Below are 22745 nucleotides of genomic sequence, written 5' to 3'. Positions count from 1 at the left end.
TGGACAGCTTTCTGCCTTACTCCCAAACTCAATGAATCACTGCTCAGAATTAATTAAAGACTAGTGGATGAGACATTTGAGAAATATTAAAAGCGATCAAATTCTGTCAAATCCTGTTTTTCTGTAATTTTGGAAAGAACAAATCTGTTATCACATTTTCCATTTCCTGTTTTATTCAAGACAAAAGGTACTTGTAAGCTAAGGTGTAAAGGCTCACATAGCAACCACACACATACACAAAAAAAAGAGGTTCAGTAGACTAAAAAGACTTCGTAAGTTTCAGTAATTCATCTTGTGATAACATGCACAAAGACAGCCTCATTAAAATACCTCCAATGAGGCTGATTGCCAAATATTGTTCTATTACAGGAGTATAACCAATTCTTCCTGCCAATCAGAACAAACAAAAATCCGCTGCTATAACTGCTTTTCTTTTTTTTTCTTTTCTGTACAAACTTCATATTTTACATTAAAGTGGCCTTAAACTTTCACTGCATGGAAGATGGATGGCTGGTGGTTTGAAGTACTGTAACTAGTGGTCATGTTATTATCTGTAAACCTCAAACTATTTTAGCGCATGGCCATGCTGGCCTGAATTCTCCTAATTTTGAAATGGTCACCTCTGACTGAAGAGGAATGAGTGCATCATTGTATGTGTGGTACAAGGTTGCTTCATTGATCTAGAAGTGTGGCAATAACATGCATCATAATATGTACTGGGGAGGCGCGCTGTGAAACATGGTATGCAACAACAGTTTCAAATGGCAGCAGGGATTATTAAGAAGGACATTCTATCACAACAGTACTGCAAATAAGATACAGGTAATACTGGATTCAGAAATGGACTAATTTTTAAAATTATTATTATTATTATGGCTACAACAAAAACTCCATTCTCTTTAAAAAAAAAACAAAAAACAAAAAAAAACACAGGCACAGTATCTTACTGTGCTATTAAGTGCTTTTCAAGTTAACTTTCAGGCAATGTTACCCTAAAGAATAAAGTTTTGAGCCATACAGTTACAGTTTTCAAACAATCCATAAATGTATACGCCTAAATGATGAAAATATTTAGCATTAAGAGCCTGAAATTACATATTTGTACTGTTCCTAGAGTTCTGTAAAGTTAACCAAATTCGGAAAGGTAAGGTTCTGAAAATGATTCACACAAACATTATCTGAAGAACACTCTAGGATTTTTTCTTTAGTTGTTAAGTTCTGCACAGTATTTAAGTTCAAGATATCTATTTCAGATTTGGTCCTTGCTTTGATTCTCAGTGTAGTGGATTCAAATTAAAACGTTAAAAAAGAACAGGAACATGAAAGTTTTGAAGCTAACTTTAGCAAGTTCATGCTTGTTCTGAAAACATAAGCAAGATTAGCTTGGTTTTCTAGCTATACCAGAAGAGGCCAGTAACCTTACTGTAATTGCAATTACGATACAAGCAGATGCCAGCTCTTACTTTTCTGTTTCTTTATTGTTCTGCTCCTCATCTTCCCATTCTCACCTTATGTTTTTATCTGTTTTTTTTTTCTTCAATCCTTTCTCCATCCTTTTTTCATTACAAATTTATTCATTTTCTTATTTACTCACAAAGTACTTAATCTGTTGTGCAACACTGTTTCTGCTACAAACCAATACATACCCAAAGTTAAAAAATACTAGTGGAACATATAAACTGACTGTGTATCACCTACCTTGGCTGGTAAGCCTGTACTGAAAGGTAAGTTGTAACCAAAGTCTGAATTTTAATATTGCAATAAAGTTCTGCCAGTGCCAAGAAAATCACACTCCCTCTCCTCTTCTCTATTTCCACTGGAAAAGCCATCATTGCAATGAACAAACTCCTAGAGAATATAACAATTCCCACCCCTAATCTATAATTTCATTATCATATGTAAGGTCATTGATGTGCCCTTTTATTCCCAGGGGGTTGACCAACCTGCAGATGCAATTCTGTGACTGTGCACTGAATCTCAAAGAATTATTAATACTTACACATATTAGATGAAAATGTGTATTCTTACCTCTAATTTTAATTCATATTGATGTTCACAGACCTTGCAACAATATTGTTTTTTGAGAAGTGGGTATTTCATAGTATAATACATTATTTTTTGCTTTTCTAATATGATTAGTCTACACACTAGAGGTCTGTCTCTCAAACCTTCCAACAGTGGGACCTGTACAACCTTTCAAATACAGATTGAGTTTTATTAGTAAATATGGATTTTGCACTGAGAAAGCTTTTTCCTACAAAAAGAAATGAAGACGCTGTGACAGTATAAAGTGCTTTTAAGACTACGTTGAAGATGTGGCAGCGAACCTACTTCATCATTTGTAATTTAAAAATTACTTCAAATTGCATGCAATCTGTAGCTTGTATTAGGGCTATTTCCATCTTCAGTGCATTTTGGTCAATAATTCACATATTAATATTTTTGAACTATTAAGAAATCAGTGGTAACATAGAACAAACAAATAAAAATGGCAAGCATGCAAATAAATATTCACATACATGAAAATAAACAGAAATTGAATTACTTGGTGTAACAGTTTATGCAATCGCTGTTTAGATCACATCATTCTAAAGTATGGCAACACAGAACATCTTATTCTAAATGATATGTAATGTGGTGGCGTTTTTTTAAATGCATTATAGAGCTGGTGAGTCACCCACATACAATAATGCACTTTGTAGACATTTGTCAAATACTGCAATGCCCATACTAAGGCAACATATCCCAGGAGCTGGCAGTCATGCTATCAGCAAGAATTTGGCTACAGAAACGGCAATGATTCATCATACATTCTAGAAGCACTGTCGAGACAGCAAAACAACATGCTGCTATTTTGATCCTTTAAAGGTAATGTTTTAAAAAACGATAATTAAAAATACTTTTTTAAAATCAACATGAGTAAAAAAACCCCAAAATATTCTGTTAATGCATTTGGAAAGGCATCTTTATTCATAAATGATAAGTATTAGAATCATTTTTTTCCCCTCAAGAGAACAGAAAACAGTTATTTAGTACAAGTGCCAGTTGATTATTTACCTCCTTACTTTTAATTGATTTAAGTGATTTAAGTAGTCAGGACTATTAAAGGACTATCATAGGAAAAAAAAAAAAGTTTTTCATTTACAATAGGCAAAGCACATGTTTAATGCAGTTTAGTTCGGACTGTATGCAGTTTAAGAAGTCCTCTGCAGTAATTTCTAAAATAATCACCAAGACACCCTCATGAATTCCCTTATAGTGCAACGTGCAACTACATGATCTGTAAGACTTAGAAAACCACTCTGACTGAAGAGCCAGAAGCTTCATCAGAGCACCTTTTTCAATGCAGGCATCATATGTTTTACTGTCCCATGCTCACCAACACAGATTGTTTCTCAGCTAAACCTATCTGAAGATTTACAAATAACGGTGCAGGTCCTGTGATAAACTCTTGTTCTGAAGCGCTACTGATACTTCTGATGAGAGTGCTCTCACTTTTCTTCTGCAGAACATTGGATTTTAACACAAAAAAGGGAACTTACGTCCCTGAAATTGCAGGCTAATGATTTCTTTCTACTAATAATTTATTTCCATAGAAGTTACATAGTGAAATAATTACTGTCACCTTGTCAGAGAAACTAAGAACACCTCTTTACAGTTTATAAGGCATCATCTTAAAATCTTTCCATTATGTTGCCCTTTGCCCATTTGCACAAACACACAACATGAATCCTTACCTTTTGAAAAACAACTTTGTCCTGCTTTCTTTTCTTTTTGCTGCTCTTTCTGATCCTCTGGTTTGCCTGAATCCATTTTGTGACCTGGAGTTCAAAACCATAGCGGTCTTTTAGAAAGGAGATGTGATGCGAGTGCAGCCACTCCGCATTAATAAGAACCTATAAACAGACTCGAGACAATTTTTTCCATTGCTTCACTGGGAAAGGAAAAAGCATTTTCCTACCCCGAACGATGTGGTCTTAGGTAATCTGCTTAGTTACTTGAACACGGCTGAAGTGAAATGCTGTTCTCCACCCTGTGAAGCGCTATTTTCCTTTCTTTCTTTACTAAAGCAAACTTGCACCTTTCAACCTTTCAGCTTAAGGTGCTTCGGTTGTTTTTTTAATTTGTTTGTTTGTTTTTTAAATAAAGAAAAGGTGCCTGAAGGCAGACCGGGATGCCAAATGTAAAGTTACTACTTCTGTGTGCAAAAATCCTGGGGACAACCTCTGCATTCCATCCCTTACACCTTCTATTACAAATCAGAAATTTACTTCCAGCCACCGACGTCAGCCGGTGGGGTTGTTATTATTAACAAAACAACAACACGTGGGTTTTCCCCCCATACAAGCGCCTCTATGCCTGAGAAGAGAGCGATGATGCTTTTGAAGCAAAAGCGGCACGGGAGGAAGTCAAGCGGAGAACTCGGGAAGGAGACCCACGAAGGGCGAAGCGAAGCGGGTAGCGGACGGGCGGCTCTCCTCACCTCGGCGCTCACTTGCTGCACGAGCTTGCACTCCTTCCAGGTCTCGCCCTCCTCCAGCAGCGGCTGTACGGAAAGAAAGCGCACGGTGAGACTGAGCCGTGCCGAGCCGCTCCCGAGGAACGCCGCCGCCACCCCCAGCCCAGTCGTCCCGCTGCCTTCGGTAGGAAATAGAACACCTCCGCGGGGTCCCCCTCTCCGGTCCCGCAACCCCACGCAGAGGAGGAGCCTGCCTTAAAGACGTAGGAACCGGCAGGCTCCGGGGTGACCCCACCGGGAGTTTCGCGCCTCCCCCGGCCGGCCTGGAGAGTCGCCGCGCCCCGCGCTCCCTCCGAGCCCGCAGCCCCGGGACGGCTCTCCCTCGTCCCGAGCCCCATGGCGCACAGATCCTGTAAAGCCCTCCGCAGTAAAAAGACGGTGTCCTAACAAAAACCCCGTGTACCCTGGTGACGGGCGAGCAGGCTGGGTCAGGAGTGCGGCACCGTTAATGCCTGACGGCTTCCCCCAGCGCTTTCCAGACGCCGAAGAACGCAGCTGGTAACTGCACTGCCGTGCATTCTGAAGGGCAGCTCAATACGAGCACCTCAGCGGGTTTTGTTTCTATCGCGGCACAGTAAGTGCAGCACTGAGGCCTCCGAGAAAAACTTGATATTCAACACGAGAACACGAGCAGGTGATTAAATTTAGGCATGGGCCTTCAGCAGATGTTGCTGTGCTCTTTGAGCAGCACATTCTATCTTAAGCATGGTGGGAGACACACAACTTAGGTCAGCCATGGAAAATCTCAGAAATCCTCAAGTTGGGTTATTTTTAATGTTTTGTGTTCAGCATGAAAAACAAGACAAACTGAGTCATACCTGGTATATCTAAGCTATTCTCAGCATTTTATAACTAATTTATACTCTGTGCTATAAATGACCATTCTCTGAAAGCTTCTAAAGAAAAGCTGTGCTCCTGTGAAAAAAGAGGGCTCATAAAAGCATGTGCAGGAGCAAGCTCTCCGGCATATAGAATTAGATTGACTTTGCAAACAGAGTTAAGTAAATAAAGGCAGGTCCAATTACTGCCTGCTAAATCTTGACACCATCCCTTTAACTTTGTAACAAAATTAAAAAAAAAAACAAATAATGTCTCTCCTACTCTTTTTGTTTTACTGCCACAACATCCTTCTTTCAAGATCAAAAGCTACAGATCAAAGCCAAGATCAAACTCAGTGCTTTAAATAGAAGCAACTTCACATGAATTATTATACAAAGAAGAACTTTTAAATAGAGCAATCACAATAGAAAATCTTAATATAGATTTTTATTTTTCGCTCACAACGGGTCCTCTTAAAGTCAGTGCCAACAACATAGTTTTATTTTGTAAAACAGTGTAAAACATTTTCTTCTAAATGGTAATTCTGAAAAGCTGGTACAAATTGTCTCTTGATCTGAATGTTTGAATGACAAAAGAATGACGGAACACAGTTCGAAGAAAATGAACAAGAATATGAAGAAAAAAATACGAAGAAAAAAATGCAGAAATTAATGCAGCTACATAAAAGAAGAGAAAAACAAACAAACAAACAAACAAAAAAAAAACCCACCAACATTCCTTGAATCATTTAATAGATTAGATCGCACATTCCCACAGATGTTCTTACAGGAAGGACTGGGTCATAGAAACAGTGAGATATATTTTCCCAAAATACTTTAAATAATTACACTTCCTCTCCTGTCAAGTGTTTGGTGGAGAAAACTAGGGGACAAAAGTGGAGAAGACAGTGATTTTCAGACTAGCAGACCCTGAGGCTGACTTGGGATGAAAACTCCTGAACAAACAAACAGACAAGTGTATTAAAACTCAGAAGTAGCTCCCATTTTCTCATTAGTGAGTGCAGAGCAGTAAATTCAACAGGAATTGTTACTGATCTTTAATAGAGGTAATATGCCCCATGGAGCAACATTTGGGGTTCTCTTGTGCTGGCTGCCATACACATAAAAACTTGAGCACTTGTCTACTATAAGATAATTAGATAACTGCAATGCTACTGAAGACAACAGCTAATATGCCTATGTGAACAGGCTGCAGAGTTAAAGAAAGCAATGAGAGGAGCAGGGTGAGCCTAATGAGCCTGTGGCCACACAGTGCAGTGCCTGTGCTGTCAGCTGCTAACTATATTTGTTGATGCATCAGTAATTACTGATTTAGCTCATGATCAGACTATGAGAATTTGCTTGGTGAGAGGAAGAATGGAAAGAGATGAAAGGAGGGGGAGGGAAGACAGGGAAAACAGACGGGACGTAGTAACGATGATTTTAGGAACACTGGTTTCCTACTGTATTCTTTCATATCCCAAAAGGAAAGATTAATGCTAGAAAAAAGGGCGATGGAACACCTGATTTACAGGGAGAGTCACTGCCTCACCCTTCACCAACAGTTGTCTTTTCTGTCCATATGACAATGACCTGTCATTCCTGAATTCTCACACAACTGAAATTAAGAGATTAGTTCAATCTTTCATTGGGCAGGCTTTCTTTTGGAGACTGCGAATGAAGCTGTCTTTTGTAATACTCAGATTGGGAAGCATTTATACATCTCAAAGCATGCAAACGATCATTCTTGAAGCAGCAGGATTTTGAACTATGGAGGAGGAGGTAACACTTTCTACCAAATGGATGAATAGAGGATCAATATCCTAGTACATAACATAGGCAATGATTTACACATCAACTATTCTTCAAGTCACACCAGATTATAAGTACACACTGAACTTTCAAGATTGCACATAGTCTACAAAACAATAACATAATTATGCAACATGCAACTGTTTCATTTGAAACATCAAATAATTTTATAGTGCTAAGGCTATTATGGGTACTAATAATATTTCATGAATCAATAAAACATTATAATCACACACATTCCCTTTGCCTAAATTGTTTATAATCCCAGCTGGTCTGTGATGCTCTAATGCTAAAGCATTCAATATTGATAAATGTAGGGCATCTTATCTATGGTGGACATTGAATCAGTGATGTTTTGTTGGTTTACACTCCTTAGAAAACTGGAAAGCAAAAGCGAAATAACTGAAAAGGGGTCAATAAGTGTATTTACTGTAAATGAATTTCAGAAAATCTTCTGCAAAGTAGGGGAAATTAGTAACTAATGCAGCCAAGTTATATTTTCCAGCATTTATTTTCTAGAATTTTTGTTTGTTCTCTCTATTACTGAATTTTACATGACAAGTACACACTTAGATCTATCTGAAAAGTAAGTAAAGTCTAGGGACTTCACTGTCATGTTTGTCCCAGAGGATCTAACGATCTTCACCAGCCTGCAAGTTACAATTTTGTACCTTTGTCTTCCCACATAACATAAAATAATCTTAGTTGTTTTTTTTTTGTTTGTTTGTTTGTTTTTATGGAACTTGAATGATACCAGCTACTTTTCTGGATGCTGTAATCACTTCTGTCACATCAGTAAATAGCATTTTAAAGAAACAACAATAAAATGCAAGGCATATTACTCTTTTCCTATAATCCAAAACTATCGCAAAACAATGAGAGAACACTAGTTGAAATTGTTAGATTAATTTACTTGGAAATGGAGAATAAGACAGTTGGACTAGATGATCTTAAGAGGTCTTTTCCAACCATAACAATTCTGTGATTTAAGACATGCAATCAGAACAGACTGAGTGAACTGAAATCTACTTCAGTAGAAGAGACTTGCTTTACAATCCTTTGTAAAACTGTTCAGAAAATTAAAATATAAAAAAGGATTTTGCCCAGCAACTCACAAAACAATTAATAATGGTTTGAAACATCAGGGGCAACAATTTCAAAGTTTTAAAAATGCTGTTGTTACCAGAATTTGGCAGAGACTGAGGAGGCATTAGGCTACAACTGAAAATAGTGAAGCAGCTGTTGCAGCCACATGGCAACCTGTACTTCCAAGAGACAGTATATCAATGGCAGATCAAAATTACTGAAAAAGAAATCAAGTCCAAAATACACTCATGTAACAACAGAAAGCCATCCAACTGACTGTGTGCAGTTTTCATGAGGACAACTTTATTAAAGGAAGTGGGAAAGCAGGTTTTTTTGATGCCATGTGTATTTTAGGAAAGATGGTCATTGACATTTATACGATGAATTCAAATGCTCTAAAATTTCTCCAGACATCTCTGTGGTGGTGTAAGTACCACCAGATCAGCTTGATGCTGATGCTTCTAACATTCTTTAATGAAACACGCCCATAAAGATGTTATGTTAAAGTCAAACTTGCTCTTCCTGAAAACATCTCTACCTCTAAGAGATAAAAACCTGAAACAGTCACTTTGAGGATGTACTTTCAGTACACTGCAACATGATTTTTGAATAATGACAATACAACCTTCAGATGCCCATTAGCAACTCTGTGGTGGGGAGAGAGTTCATAGTTAAAGATGAAAACCTGCAACCAGCTATTTAGTCCAAGATCAAATCCATAATCTGATACAGAAAGTTTCTCTGACCTCTAAATAGTATACTTACAACTAAACAATAATATGTAACATATATATGATGACATACAATGTGTATATCACATAAATAATATCTACTGAAATCCTGGTGAGCAGTGGATAGTTGCTAGCTGGCCAAAATACATTGGAATTTGAAAGTTCTTTGTATTTATTTATTGTTGCTATTGTTGTTGCTGCTTTTCCTTTTTTACCTGAAATTACAGGGGAAAAAAAAAATCCCAAAACACAAAGATAAACATGCTTGAACATGGATAGTGGACAGTCCAGCACCACTCGTGTATCAAGCAGTGTTTTCCTTCTTCCTCTAGCATAAAGAGACAAAGAAAATGAAACTGCTGTGTTTCATGTTCAAAAAAACAGAATGCCTCTTTCAGAGGTACTGATCTCTTAGTCTTGCTGATCTCTTGAAGCAATCAAAAACCCTTCCATCAGCTCCAGAAAAGAAACATATTCAAGACAAAAGCCAATTAGCTGTTAATCCATATGCTAAGGATAATAGCCATTAGTTGAACCATGACTTTTACTGCTAATTTTTATATTGACCAATAGGTTTGTCAGCCTTTCAAAACTATCTTTCCCAAGACATCTTCATTTTGGCATATAAATTTCACTGTGAGCCTAGAAGAGAGCAGGATAGCAGACAGAATAGCTAAAGCATCCTGGAAAAAGATTCCCTTCTGTATTAGGTTTGCATGGCAATGTTTTTATAGCAGGGTGGCCTCTTTGAGCAGAGCCCAGCAGCTGCCCCATGTCGTATCAGAGCTCCACAGGGAATCCGCCACTGCCCAGAGCTGAAGGACCCATTCTAGAGCAGTTCCTGAAGGGCCATATTTTCTCCAAATAAAACAGAAGGTGATTATCATCTATATCTTTATGAGTAAAAAGTCCTGCTAAATTATAAGGGTGTAACAAGCAAGATAAGATCTTGACATTGCTTCTATCAACTTTGGTGCAGGACAGCAAATTGTTACATGGTATTCTGTTACAATCTGCCCTCTAAAAGTACTGAGAAGTTCAATGTTTTTGCAGAATGCGTGAAAAAAAACATCAGACTCCAGAGCAAAGAGCTTCCGTCATCACCGCTGGCCAGCAGAGAGTGCAGTGTGAGACTCTGAACCCTCAGGAACACGTTGTTTCTGACTAGATGGCTGGATGAATCCACAGGTCACAATTGCATTGGCCAATGTTACAATGACTTCAGGTACATAGTATGTATTTACAGATATGCATGAGATGCACCTTCCTACATGTTAATTCCTCCCATTCACATGCATGTCTTTCTATAACTTCAGTAAGAAGAGCAATTTTTCAGCCAGCGAAATGAGTATTTCTTTCAAAATCCCTCAATTGCTATGTAGGGGAAGGGGGCAACTTGTTCCTGTCAAAAACAGTTTTTTACGTCAGCTTCACAGCCATTCTCCTGCACTAGAAATACCTCAAATATTGTTTTCTAAAATAGCATTTGACTGTTATTATTTCATATCCTGTGTCCAATGCAGTAAAAGGAATTATAATGGGCTCTAAATTTGAGATATTTCACTCACTCAGGGGCCTCCTCTTTCCAAAACAGCTTAAAAATATTAAATCCTCTAAGAACTGTTTCCACTGAATAAAAATTAATTGGTTGCTAACTTCTTTTCATAGGATATTTTTACAGTCAATTAAAATCAATGTTTATTGCTGTGCAAGCCCACCTGTGTCCATATTTGGCAATTCTCTATTCAACACTGTAAAAAAGGACTTGTCCTTCCTTCCTCTGCTGTTTCCACCCCCTGCATATGTAGATGGGAGAGTGGGAGCTTGGGAATGTGAACCTGATCTAGCATTGACTGACCAGGCAGCAAACTCCTATTGTTCTGGAGATACCAAACATAACTCCTTTCTAGTAGGGATAAGCTCAATCATTCTGCACATAACATAGCTTTTGTGTTCAGCAGTACAAATAGAAAAAGGGAAATAGACTGACTGATGGAGATCGGTTAATCTTAAAAAGATTCTGTGTGGAATCCAGTTCACAGTTATTTTGGAAATGGAACATTATTTCAAATGCAGCTTGTACCTCCTAGCTGGACACACATAATGATGATAGGTAGAATGAAGGAAAACTGAAAGATATTTGTGAAAATCTGACTTTTGACTGGAGGGGTAAGCCAATTTTAGCAGGTCATTAAACCAAATCCAGTGAAGTATCCTCCTCAACCTAACTGCACATGTCCATTCCAGCTAAAAATTCCCAAGTGACTTTTTTTTCTGAATTGTTCAATTATCGCCTAAACTAAGATTCCGATAATTATGTTTTAAATATCACTTTTAGAACTTAAAACAAGGGAGGCTCTAAAATGCTACAGCCAGTATTTTCCAGTCTATCATTTAAAAATGAACTTTTACCTCCAAGTTACTGAGCAGTATGGATGCCAAACCTGAGGAAGTCTGCTTTCCAATTTTAGAATGGGATCATGCAACAATTCATACAAATGCTATTTTTATCACAAATGTCTGTCTTACTTCTAAAATCAGCAATCACATGCAATGCCAAAGAAACTTACCCAAACTGTAACAATACTCTAAGCTATGACTGAATTTGAAATATGTATGTCTGAAATAGACTTGGTGACTTATCCTTTTATATAAGCAATTTTCTTGAGTTTTTGAATTACTCAACAAACAAGAATTTTAAGTGTTGGGCCTTTTTTAGCAATATTATGTTCAATTTAGAGGGACAGCTAAATAAATTAAAATGCCATTTTGTGACAATAACCTTCTTTATTTTTAAATAATAATAATTCTTATTACTTTTTTGATAGTTTACCACAAAAAATACATTTTTTCCACTCTGTTCTATCTGCAGATACATAATTATTATCTAAATAGAATGTCTTTTTGTGTACTTTTTCCTCTCTGTTATTCACCTGATAACTATACATCCTACAGTGCTATACTGTGTATTCCAAAATCCCATATTCTAAGAAAATCAGATGTGAAGTTGACAGTAAAATGATTTTTTTTGACAATTTTTGAAGAAAGACAGAATTAGTGATTCGTTTCCACAAAGTTTTCCCTTATTGACTTATTATCCTTAGAGATGATTATCCATTAATCAATTTACATTGCTGATCTATGCTAACTTAGAATTTAAAGAACTTTGGAAGGATTTTTTTATCTGCTAATCTCCAAGGAGGTTAATAGCAAAATAAAACAATTTTTTTTCTTGTGGAGAAGCATCTGTTCTTCAATATGTACCTTCCTTGTACGAGAATAATTAGTTTTATAAGTAGCAATTACGCTTTCTTCAGATTACTTCTCAAGTATGAGCTCATTAAACTTCAAATATCAGTGACTCCCTGCAATGATGTGAAAACATATTAAAAAGGCTCATTGTTCAGATGAAAAAATAAAAAATAAGGTGATTAGCAAACTTCAGTATTGAAGCAGCAGCACATTGTTGTTGTGACTAGTACTTAATATCAAGTTTGAAATTATTCTAACAGTCACAATTTAACTTAATTGAACAAGTATGAAAATTATCCCTTTTCATACCTCTTCCCCAAATTTTTTTTCCCCCAAATTACAAGCTTGAATGATCTACTTAGTAGGTCATTCTTGTTGCCAGTGCCTACAAATGTACCATATCTTAGCAAACACTACAAGTGTCTCTTGTTTACTGTCTCAGCGTTGCTATCCACTCATCTATCATTATTATATACACCTATACAGAAAAATTGCAAAATAAAGGGTAACTAGAAATATCAAGTGTATGTCCAAGCCTTAAGTTATACTTCACTCAGCAAGAAACTTCTCTGCTGAAAATTTTTCTACTACTATCTGTAAAACTTGAGTAAATAAATGCTAAAGATAATTTAGAAGCATAAGAGCATTCTTTAAAAAAATTGCTTGAATTTGTTTGGTTTGTTAATAATTGACTATAACCACTAAACTATGATGCATTATGCTACAGATCTACCCCTTCATTTTTCATTTTCTCTTAGCAAAAGGAAACAGGAAATCGATAAAGTTTATAACTTGGGCAAAATTCAGGATCCTTTTTAGTAACAAATGGCTTCATTAGAAATCATACTATTATAGGTCATATTATTATTCATATTAATTATTTGAGCTGCTGCTAGAACATCCCTTAATATTTATGAAATCACAAAAAGATATTATCTGCACTGATTTAAAAGAATCCACAAACTTTATTTGTGTTTTACTTCATTTTTTAAAAATAGTTTAGTGAAGTTTTGCTATGGGTTTCCTTCAGTTATGCAATCTATTTCCTCGAATAGAACGATCCAAAAACCAGCCATATATAAACAAAATCAGAAATACTATGAATAAATGAATATTCACCAATGGAAGAATTCTTTTGACAATGTATTTCTAGAAGTATGGTTGGTTTACAAGAAACATTAATGTGTATGGATTAAGTTACTTTCCTTCACCATAGTTACAACCCTCACCCCAACCCCCTTCCCCCCCCCAAAAAAAAACAGATCAGAGAGGAAAAATATATATATTTAAGTATAAGTATTTTTAGCACTGTAAGAGCAAGCTATCTTCCACTGTTCATTAAGAATCAGAAATCATGTTAATGTTCCCCTGATGCTCACAAAAAGCTATACGTATTCTGAAATATCTGTTGGTAGCAGCTGTTATAATCAGGAAACACTGTTTGAGGTGGAACAGGCAAAAATAATTAAGTTTAACAGATGGATGAAACAGCAACTCAGGACTGAATCTGAAGAAGATCATTTTCATAACACAAGGTACCAAATCAAATGCACATTCAAGGAACACTCAAGATAAGATAACAAGTTTACCAATAAATAAGAGCAGGCTATGAACAATGCAGTTTCACAGAGGCAATAAAAAGGTAGTAAAACAAGAATGAGATAGAAAAGTACTTTTAGGAGTTTATGAGATAAAGAAACTAGTGCTAATTCATCTGTTACTCAATTAAAAATGCCTAATACTAAGTATTTTAAGTTTCTTTTTAAAAAGATTAACTTGCTAGGTAGCATAGGAAATTAACACAAAGTAAATGGACACTATGAAAGACAATCTATGAAGTACATATCCTCCACAAGCATACAGCCTTTTAGTTTTAAACTGTAATTAAACTAGAGCAAATCTATTATACAGACAGAAACAGAGACCATACTTCAGAGTACATGCGTGGCATGAATAAAGTAGACTTAAGTGAGCTCATAGGTGTTTTCCTGTTCTAAATGTTGTTTCATTCTTCTGATCTACTATTTGCCAGCTTAAATCACTGACTGAAGTTTGTGGTGTTACATCATTACTAGCCTTGCATGTGATAAAAGTATTCTATAATCCTTCAGTGAGTCAGTTCTGAGGCAGCACTACATGCTGGAGGGTTGCTGATACTTGTTTTGATAAATGGTGTTTTCAGCAAGACATTTTCCCTCTCACAATGTGTTCCCAGGAAAACATCTTTCTGACAGCATGTATTTCAGAAAAGCCTGCTTATTTTCCATCTCTTATGATCCTTGTTTTCTATGTAAGAAAACCTTACTGAACAGCAAGCTTCAAGAGAACCATTGTGCCGTGGCACTCTCCCATTTATGAAAAAGATTGGCCAGGAATTATCACGTATTCTATTTTATAAGATTAACCTTTAATGCTTTAGAAAATACAGAAGCTGGAAGCGTAACTTGGCATGCAACAGGACAATCAATTTTTATTTATCAGCATGACTCTTTTAACTTATACAGAATTACTCTTGATTAGTACTGGCATATAGAAGAGCCTGGAAGTTTCCATTCAAAATTTAGTGTAGTCTTTGATATTACTTGTAAATTAAGAGACATTTTAGCTACCATGCTACAAGACTCTATAGTGCAGTATGCAAAATAAGATTCATAAGCAGAAAGATGACAATTCCAGTGTAAGGCACAGGACTGCTGCTCTGCTTTGGGACACCTCTGGAGCAGAAATTTTTCCAGTGGCTCCACCACATAAGAAAGGCAGTCAACTGCAAAGAATACTGGGTGCCTCATAAAGTTCACACTGCCTGGTTAGCAAGCTCAGCAGCATCATCCAGGCAAAAGAACAGGCATAAAGCTTCCTATACAAACATCCTTGCTCACTCATCATGCAACTTATATAAGACAGCAAAAATTAACTCCATGGAGTTCCTCAGTTGCTGCTTATAATGCAGAAAATTCACCAGAATTCACCAAGAAAATGGTTTATATGCCTTTGCAAACCCGAATCTATCACAACAGGTAAGAAAATATTTTGCTGAAAAAAACCCCACATAATTTAAATACATCTCAAGGTGTTTTCTGTTTCTCATTTACTGCACACCAGACAATTCATAGTTCTCTAGAGAGTAAATAAAGTCATAAACAGATCACAGATAAAAATGTATTGAGAGCTACTAAGCAGCCCTGACAGTCTTGACTTCAAGTATAAGGCCTCCCCAGATGATTCAATAAAGCACTAAGTGAATAAGGTTTTTTATTCACTGAATGACAGCTCAATTTCTTTTAGTACAGCGGAAATCAGTTCCTGCAAGAGTCTGAGAAGTGCTGAAGGCAACAGCAGTAAGAAATCAGAAAGGTTACTGATGAAAGAAATAGAGGAGAGTTGAGCATGCTGATTCTCAAAAGAACAGCTATATTTTTGCTGTTTTACCTACAAACTCAGTAGACATGGAAAATTATGAAACTACTTGCTAGTCGTTCTGAACAGCTTACAGCATACATTCAAGTAGACAGTGTTCAGTTTTCACACAAATCAAAGTTATTTTCAATTCTTTAGCATACTCCTATCTTCCTTACTTGTGATTTCAGAGCTGATTTTGGAAACAAGTAAGGCATATCCTCAGAGAGACAATTCTAAGCAAAATGGTAGAACACACTTTTATTTCAGAGAGTCTGTTTAGTGCCTTACAACTATTTATCTACAATAGTTAAAGCAGCTGTTCTATAACACACTGAATTTTCTATTTATTTTCTTGATTAAAACATGGTATTAAAATCAAAGTCTTTCTTCAAGAAATGACTGAACACCAAGATGCATCATTACATTGTCCTTTCTCTTGCACCCTTCCAATTAAAGCAAATTTTCTCTTCTTTCTCTTTGCATTAAGATGTAGAGTCATAATCAAAATTATTTATTTAAAAATAATACATTATATATACAATGTGAAATGCAAGTCTCCAGAAAGAACAGAGAACGAATATTTTGAATTTACCTTTGGTATGCCAGAAGTATCAAGCCAATTCTGGGAGATGCTTTCAACAGTTAATCCAGACCTTTAAAAAAAAAAAAGTTAGAGAATACACACACAAAAACAGACGTTTTTCACATTAAGTTTAACAAATGAAGTAGCTAAGCAAAACCCTGAATTCCCAGTACTGGATGTAATACAATAGTAGATATTATGGATTTTTTAATGAATAATACCATCAGAGGTGATATGAGCAAATTAAAGACAGATCAGATTTTTTGCGTGTTTAAACAAAGGATAAATGGCTATAGGCAGAGAACATTTAAGATGGTAAACTGCAGTTATGAAACATAAATTATGAATATGTGCTCTCATTTTTCTTTCTTCTACTGAAAAAAAAAAAACAAACAAACGAACCCAAAAACATGGGACAAGTAAGTTTAGCTGGAGACACTCAAAACTAGTTTTTACAGAAGCAGCCTATAAGTAAATATAAAGTATCAAAGAAGATTAAAATAAAAAAACAGCTTCTATAAACGTATGGATTTTATAGGCACCAATAGATTTTAATCCTCAGAGTTACTGAGTAGTTAATATATTTTAGTTTAAGTTTAATCTCTCCTACATTTTCTTTATATGCTGATAACACTCGAAGTCTGGAATAGTCTGGAGCTTGAACTAATACAAAAGGAAATAGTTTGTTTTGACCAAGCAGTGTGGGACTAAAATAACCACAGGCATAATTATTTGTACATTCAGAAATATTTCCACTTTTGCTTTTGCAAGTAGCTTCTGCTGAATTTACTTCAATCTAGGCTGAAAACTTCTCAACTTACAGAGAAGCGAATTATATTAAAAAAATTACACTATTCATGCAGTATGCCAATACTGAAAAATAATACTTAAATAAGCTGTCTATAAATTCTGAGAAGAACATGCACAGTCCTGTGCACTGAAATACCTTGGCAAGACTCATTCTAGTATCTGCAGCTACCCTCAAGTGAGGGTACAACAAAGTACCCAGAAAAGTGCCCAGAAAAGAACCTCCATTTTGAAGTTCTAAAGCAGAAAGGCAAGCTTCTCAATACTGTTTTTAATTTAACTACATGACAAAGAATTCTGTTGGTTTTTATTTTCCCCAACTCTAACAAAGTTCTGCTTAAAATTCTGATCCTATAGGAAGTTTATTTATGGACTGTATCCGTGACTATGAAAGAATTTGCAATGAATCCATCAATCATTTTTACCGAATGATTTTAGAACTCCTTTAAATATTAACTTCCGCTATGCCACTGGGAGACAGATCAATCACAGTTATGCCTGACATGCAACTAGGAAAATTAATGCTAGAGAGCTTATGAAGTCTTGAAAGCAGTCAGTCAATATGATGAAACACTCAACAAAATCATAGAATAAAAATTTGTGTGTTTACTGCCCTTAGTAATTATTATAATTATTTTTAATCTTGTCTAATTTACTTTGGACTGACCAAAGATTTAAATTATTGATGGTTAGCATGATTAGTGGTTAGCAGCAGCATTTTTCCAGACATGGACTATATCTTGACTTATTCTTAATTTCCTTGAATTCAAGATGAAAAGTTTCTCCTCCATCTCTCAACAGAACTACATATTATATTCCTTTGAAGTACAACTAATAGTTACAATCTCTATTCCACACCATCACGTTGTTAGATCTACCATGTCTACTCCCACTTAGCAATATTCTGAAGGAAGTATCATTAAAAGCAGGCCCACTTAATAGAATAAAATTCTGCCAATTTGAATTAGAGGCAGGAATATCTGTTTAAAACAGAGTCAGTTATCTACTCATTGAGTAATTGTTCAGGGGTACCTGCAAAAAACCAGCAATCTGATCACAATAAGCTTGTCCAAAATACACAGGAATTTTGTAACAAAGGCAAAAATGAATCACCAGGTACCTTAAGCATAAAAAAGCCTGTGCTTACAAGTGCTGCCCTGTGTCTTCCAGCTACTAAGATATACTTGCACACAGGACAGAGCATCATACTGAATACTGTAGTATTTAGAAGAAGAAGCTGCAAATTAAAAAGAAAAAGATCATTCTATTCACAGTGACAGCAATGCCAACTATACGTGTTTACAGTCTCTATTCTTTTAACGGTTTTCTTTAGTTTTTGATCAGTCATATATATGTTGCTGAATAAGCAGGCTTAATTTGGAAACACAATCAGTCTATTTAGTGATAGCAGTATATTTCAACAGCTCATGCAATTTAGGTTCCAACCTTTCTCTGAGGCTCTTTACAAGTGAGAAATGACATTATAAGTCTGGCTGAGGTGACTTAAAAAGTTCTACAAAGAGGAATAATTCCCAAAGAGAAAAAGAAATCTCCCTAGTTAATAAATCTGAGAAGTCAAAAATATATCCTGTAACACTAGGAAATAGTAGACTGCCACAGTCTGAAAAAAAACAAACAAAACAAAACCAACCAAACAAACAAAAAAACCTCATACCATGTAATTCAACTACAGCACTCAAGAAAAAGCATTTTTACATTGGCGAGGATTATGAATTTTCACGAAATTACCATTCTATCTGTCTGATCACTATGGAAATTGATTTTATACAGGTAACTGAACAGAGATGTCATACTTGTAATGGGATGGTCTTCTACATTCAAGTGAATTATATCTAGATTTGGTCCACTTTTAATACTACCTTGTTTTTTATGCAAATTTAGAACATTTAAATGCTAGGTCCTTCAGGCTTTATTACATTTATCTCCATGCAGTATTCTAAAAATTGGTGTCTAATTAAGCTAGTCAGTTGAATTCCTTCCAAAGTGAATGGGAGGAAAAAAAAGGTAAGTCCAAACAATCAGTCAGTACACTTTCCTTGGGATGACTTTTTTTTCTTGAGCGCATCTGACTGCGGGGTTACTGCAAAAAGCACATACAGGACAAGCTTAAAATGAGACACCAAAATTTTGTATAGTCAGAGGTAGATCAGGCGAATCATTTAATTTATTCTGTCTCAAGCAGCATAATCAGAAGAAGACTTTTCCACTTTTTCACTCATGAATCAAAACCAGCGCAGCTTTATGTTCCAAAGCTGTACAAGAGTTAACAGTTAGGTAAAAACGCTTTTACATACACACTTAATTTGTTTTACCTAGGGATAAGAAACAGAGCTTCACATTGCCAGTTTCTCTACCTCTTTTTAACAGCCTAGGCAAAACTTAAAATGCAAGATTTTCTCAGAAAAAATATTATCTAGGTCAAGTGATTATATCGTATTTGCTATGTAGTGACTTTATTTACTATACCCCGTTGGTTTTTTTTGAGCCTGTGAGAGATGATGGTGACAGACAGCATATTTAAGAAAGGAAAGATCTGCAACAGCAGCTGGGAATAATGAGTGAAAAAATGTAAGAAATAATACTGCAGACCCCAAGATCAGTGCAGGGCAGGAGGAGATCCAGGTGCAGAGCAAAAGCTCCCTTCAGCCCAAGAGAGGCCTATGGAGGAGCAGGCTGTCCCCCTGCAGCCCATGGGCACCACGCAAGGCACACCTCCACATTCAGCCATGGAGGAGCCCATGTTGCAGCAGTGGGTAAGACCTGAATGAGATACAGCCCACGGAGAGCCCCCACAGAAGGAGCTGTGCTCCTGCCTGGAGCTGCAGCCCCGGAGAGCAACCCTCAACAGGGCAGGAGGGCTAGGGGAGCTGCCGCCCACGGGGACAGTGGTGGAGCAGTGCCTGGAGTGTGGGCCTCAGGGTATGGAGCTGTGTTGGATCAGTGCTGAGAGAGCTGCCGCCTGAGGCAAACCCTCCTAGTATCAGTTTGGCAAGCACGTCATCTTGTGAGAGGATCTATATAGAGTAGCAGTATAGTGACCATGAAGGAGCAAGACAGAAAAAGTGTTATGAACTGACTGCAGCTCCCATTCTCTGTTTCCCTGCAACCCTTGGGGGAAGGAGGTAGAAGATAGAAGTTTTTAGCTTGCTTTGAGTTTGTACTGCTCTGGTCTGTTATGAACAGGCAGTTATCTTCCTATTTTGAAACTGTTTTGCCCATGATGGTAATTGGTTAGCAATCTTCTTGTCCTTATCTCAACCCCTAAAATCTTTTCCCCCTCTGCCTTCTGCCTTTGAGGAGTGGGAGTGAAACCTATCAGGATGAAAACACTACACCAACTTAGGACATTCTTAATAGCATTTATCAAAAATATCAAGTTGTTGTAGCGTATTACTTTTTTATTTTTCTTCAAATGTTTTAGTGTTATGGAGACTATTGCAAAGATCTGCTCTGAATGAATTGAGAGACAATACTTAAATGAGAAGTCACAGAATCACAGAATCTCAGAATTGTAGGGGTTGGAAAGGACCTCTAGAGATCATCGAGACCAACCCCCCTGCCAAAGCAGGTTCCCTACACCAGGTCGCACAGGTAGGCGTCCAGGCAAGACTTGAATATCTTCCTTGGAAAGGTCTTTGGAAAGGTTTCTACCAACTTCCAGCCAAACCCAAAAGATACATCATAGACTCATAGAATTGCTTAGATTGGACGGGACCACAAAGATCATCTAGTTCCAATCTCCTGCCATGAGCAGGGACACCTTCCTCTAAATAAACAAGTTACTGTTTCAAAACCCACAGGAAGGACTCAGAGCCAAGTATATATAGAGGCTGCAATTCAGTGAAGCATCCATATTCAGAAAGGGCACTTACCACCTACTTATGTTGCATTTCAGCATCTGTAAGACTTAAATCCGTATGTCTGATTTTCTGAATTGCCTTCTTCTTTAGGTAGTGTACCGGGCTAAGGGAATCTGAGCTTATAAAACAGTATGGCAATTTCTTTAATTGCTTTGTACCACTGTTTCCTGCTGTAAGAACATTAGTACCTCCTTTATCTTATCCCTTGTCAATTGTTTAGACTAAGCTGATCAGATGATGAATGATCTAACATGTATACATATAGTATATATGGCCAGATGCAATGTTTCAGAAAAAGCTCTGTAAAATACTTGCACTGACGATAATTTCAAAGTTAAAGTTATAAAAACTGTCTACATAGCAAGCTTTCATTGCATTGGGCCCCAAGGCACTTTGGAAACTTTAAACATAAACCCACTTAATTCCTCAATCAAGGAAGAGAATCCACATTAAGAAAAAAAAAAAAATGTGTTCAAATAAACAGAGAACATGAAAGAACGTAACTTTTTTGTAGGCAGAGACGGAGGTAAAGGAAGGCAAAAAATCAACATATCCAGCTGAAAATACTTCAATAAGCATATTCACTTCATCTGGATATATGCAGTAGTTCACATAAATTATTTTCAAAGTAAGGCATTCCAGCTATATGATAAAGCAAAGAGTAGTGACCGATCAGTGACTGTCAAGAACCTAATAGCTTCCTACAGATAAGATTTTTTTTTCCTTTTAAAAAATAATTTATTTTATTTTGAAGTGAAGCCACAAATACTGGGAAAAAAGGTTGGGAGCCTTCCAACTGTTCATCTTCATCAAAATCAACATATTCATGGTAAGAAGCCTTCAGTGTAAGTATCCAAGAGGGACAGCATGAAAGAAAGAGACAAATACCTACGTAGATGAATGTTTTGAAATTACAGCATTATTTTAACACTGATTTCTTAATCAACAGACAGTTTATATAGATGTTCAAAGAATGCAGATAGTAAGTCCGAGCTATTAGCAATACAAACAGCAGAAACATAACACAATCCATTCTTTGTCTATTCTGCGTTATTAGAACAATAGATCTACAGAATCACAGAATCACAGAATTGTAGGGGTTGGAAGGGACCTCTAGAGATCATCGAGACCAACCCCCCTGCCAAAGCAGGTTCCCTACACCAGGTCGCACAGGTAGGCGTCCAGGCGAGACTTATTTATTAATCCTCTTATTTATTTTATTGAATAAAATAAAAAAAAAAAATCACAACAAAACTAACACAAAAAAGATCTGTGCTCATAAAGAGCACAAACAGCTGCATCTCTGATTTATCTGAGATTGACGAAGCTCACTCTGTACTACAGGACCTTAAAAACACTGAGTTTTTGCATGGTTTACATGCTGGGCAGATGTAGAAAGGAACATTAAGGAATATACATTTAAGCCTTAAGAAGAGCAGAACCATGGAAAGTTTTCAACAAAGTTAGTGGACCAAAATACAAAGAGAGGTAAGAGTAGTTTTGTTGTTATTTGGCTTGGTTCTTTTTAAAAAAAAAAACTGCAATGAAGTCTCAAATTATATATGAGAAAATTCGCTATCCCAGTTACAAGTGAGTAGTATTACAGATTTCTTACTAGTTACAAGTCAATATAGAGCTACAGCCAGAGCATATAATATTTTAAAAGGCTTTGAAACAATCACAGATAACGTCGATAGGCATTTCTCCTTCTTGTCATTAGCTCCTTACAGAGAAACATCGACCTTAGGTGAAAGCTAGGAGATTCTAGGTCTGTTGGTCAGAACCCAGCTGCAGTGCAGAAACAGAAGGATCTGTCTCTGAGAATGGATTCCTGTAGCTAGCAGAACTGAGTCAGAG

The 22745-nt window shown here is 36.6% G+C and overlaps 1 protein-coding gene across 15 annotated transcripts in view; it reads right to left on the bottom strand.

Moving 5' to 3' along the window:
• AOPEP (aminopeptidase O (putative)) overlaps positions 1–22745 on the bottom strand; it is a 173204-nt gene that overhangs the window by 65274 nt on the left and 85185 nt on the right. For all 15 annotated transcript variants that reach the window (XR_014880622.1, XR_014880623.1, XR_014880619.1 and 12 more), the window contains exons 11-13: positions 16210–16270; positions 4484–4546; positions 3738–3821 (exon numbers count right to left, since the gene is read on the bottom strand). Coding sequence is in view for 5 of the 15 variants with exons in the window: in XM_085214015.1 (XP_085070141.1) it covers positions 3738–3821; positions 4484–4546; positions 16210–16270 (208 nt within the window). In the remaining 10 variants the exon portion in view is untranslated. The remainder of the gene's footprint in view (positions 1–3737; positions 3822–4483; positions 4547–16209; positions 16271–22745) is intronic.

This window comes from Meleagris gallopavo, chromosome Z (assembly GCF_905368555.1).
Source record: "Meleagris gallopavo chromosome Z, MGAL_WU_HG_1.1, whole genome shotgun sequence".
In the NCBI taxonomy this organism is placed as follows: Eukaryota; Metazoa; Chordata; class Aves; order Galliformes; family Phasianidae; genus Meleagris; species Meleagris gallopavo.
Note: the sequence above shows the minus strand (reverse complement) of the source record. Positions and strands in the feature narration are given on the sequence as shown.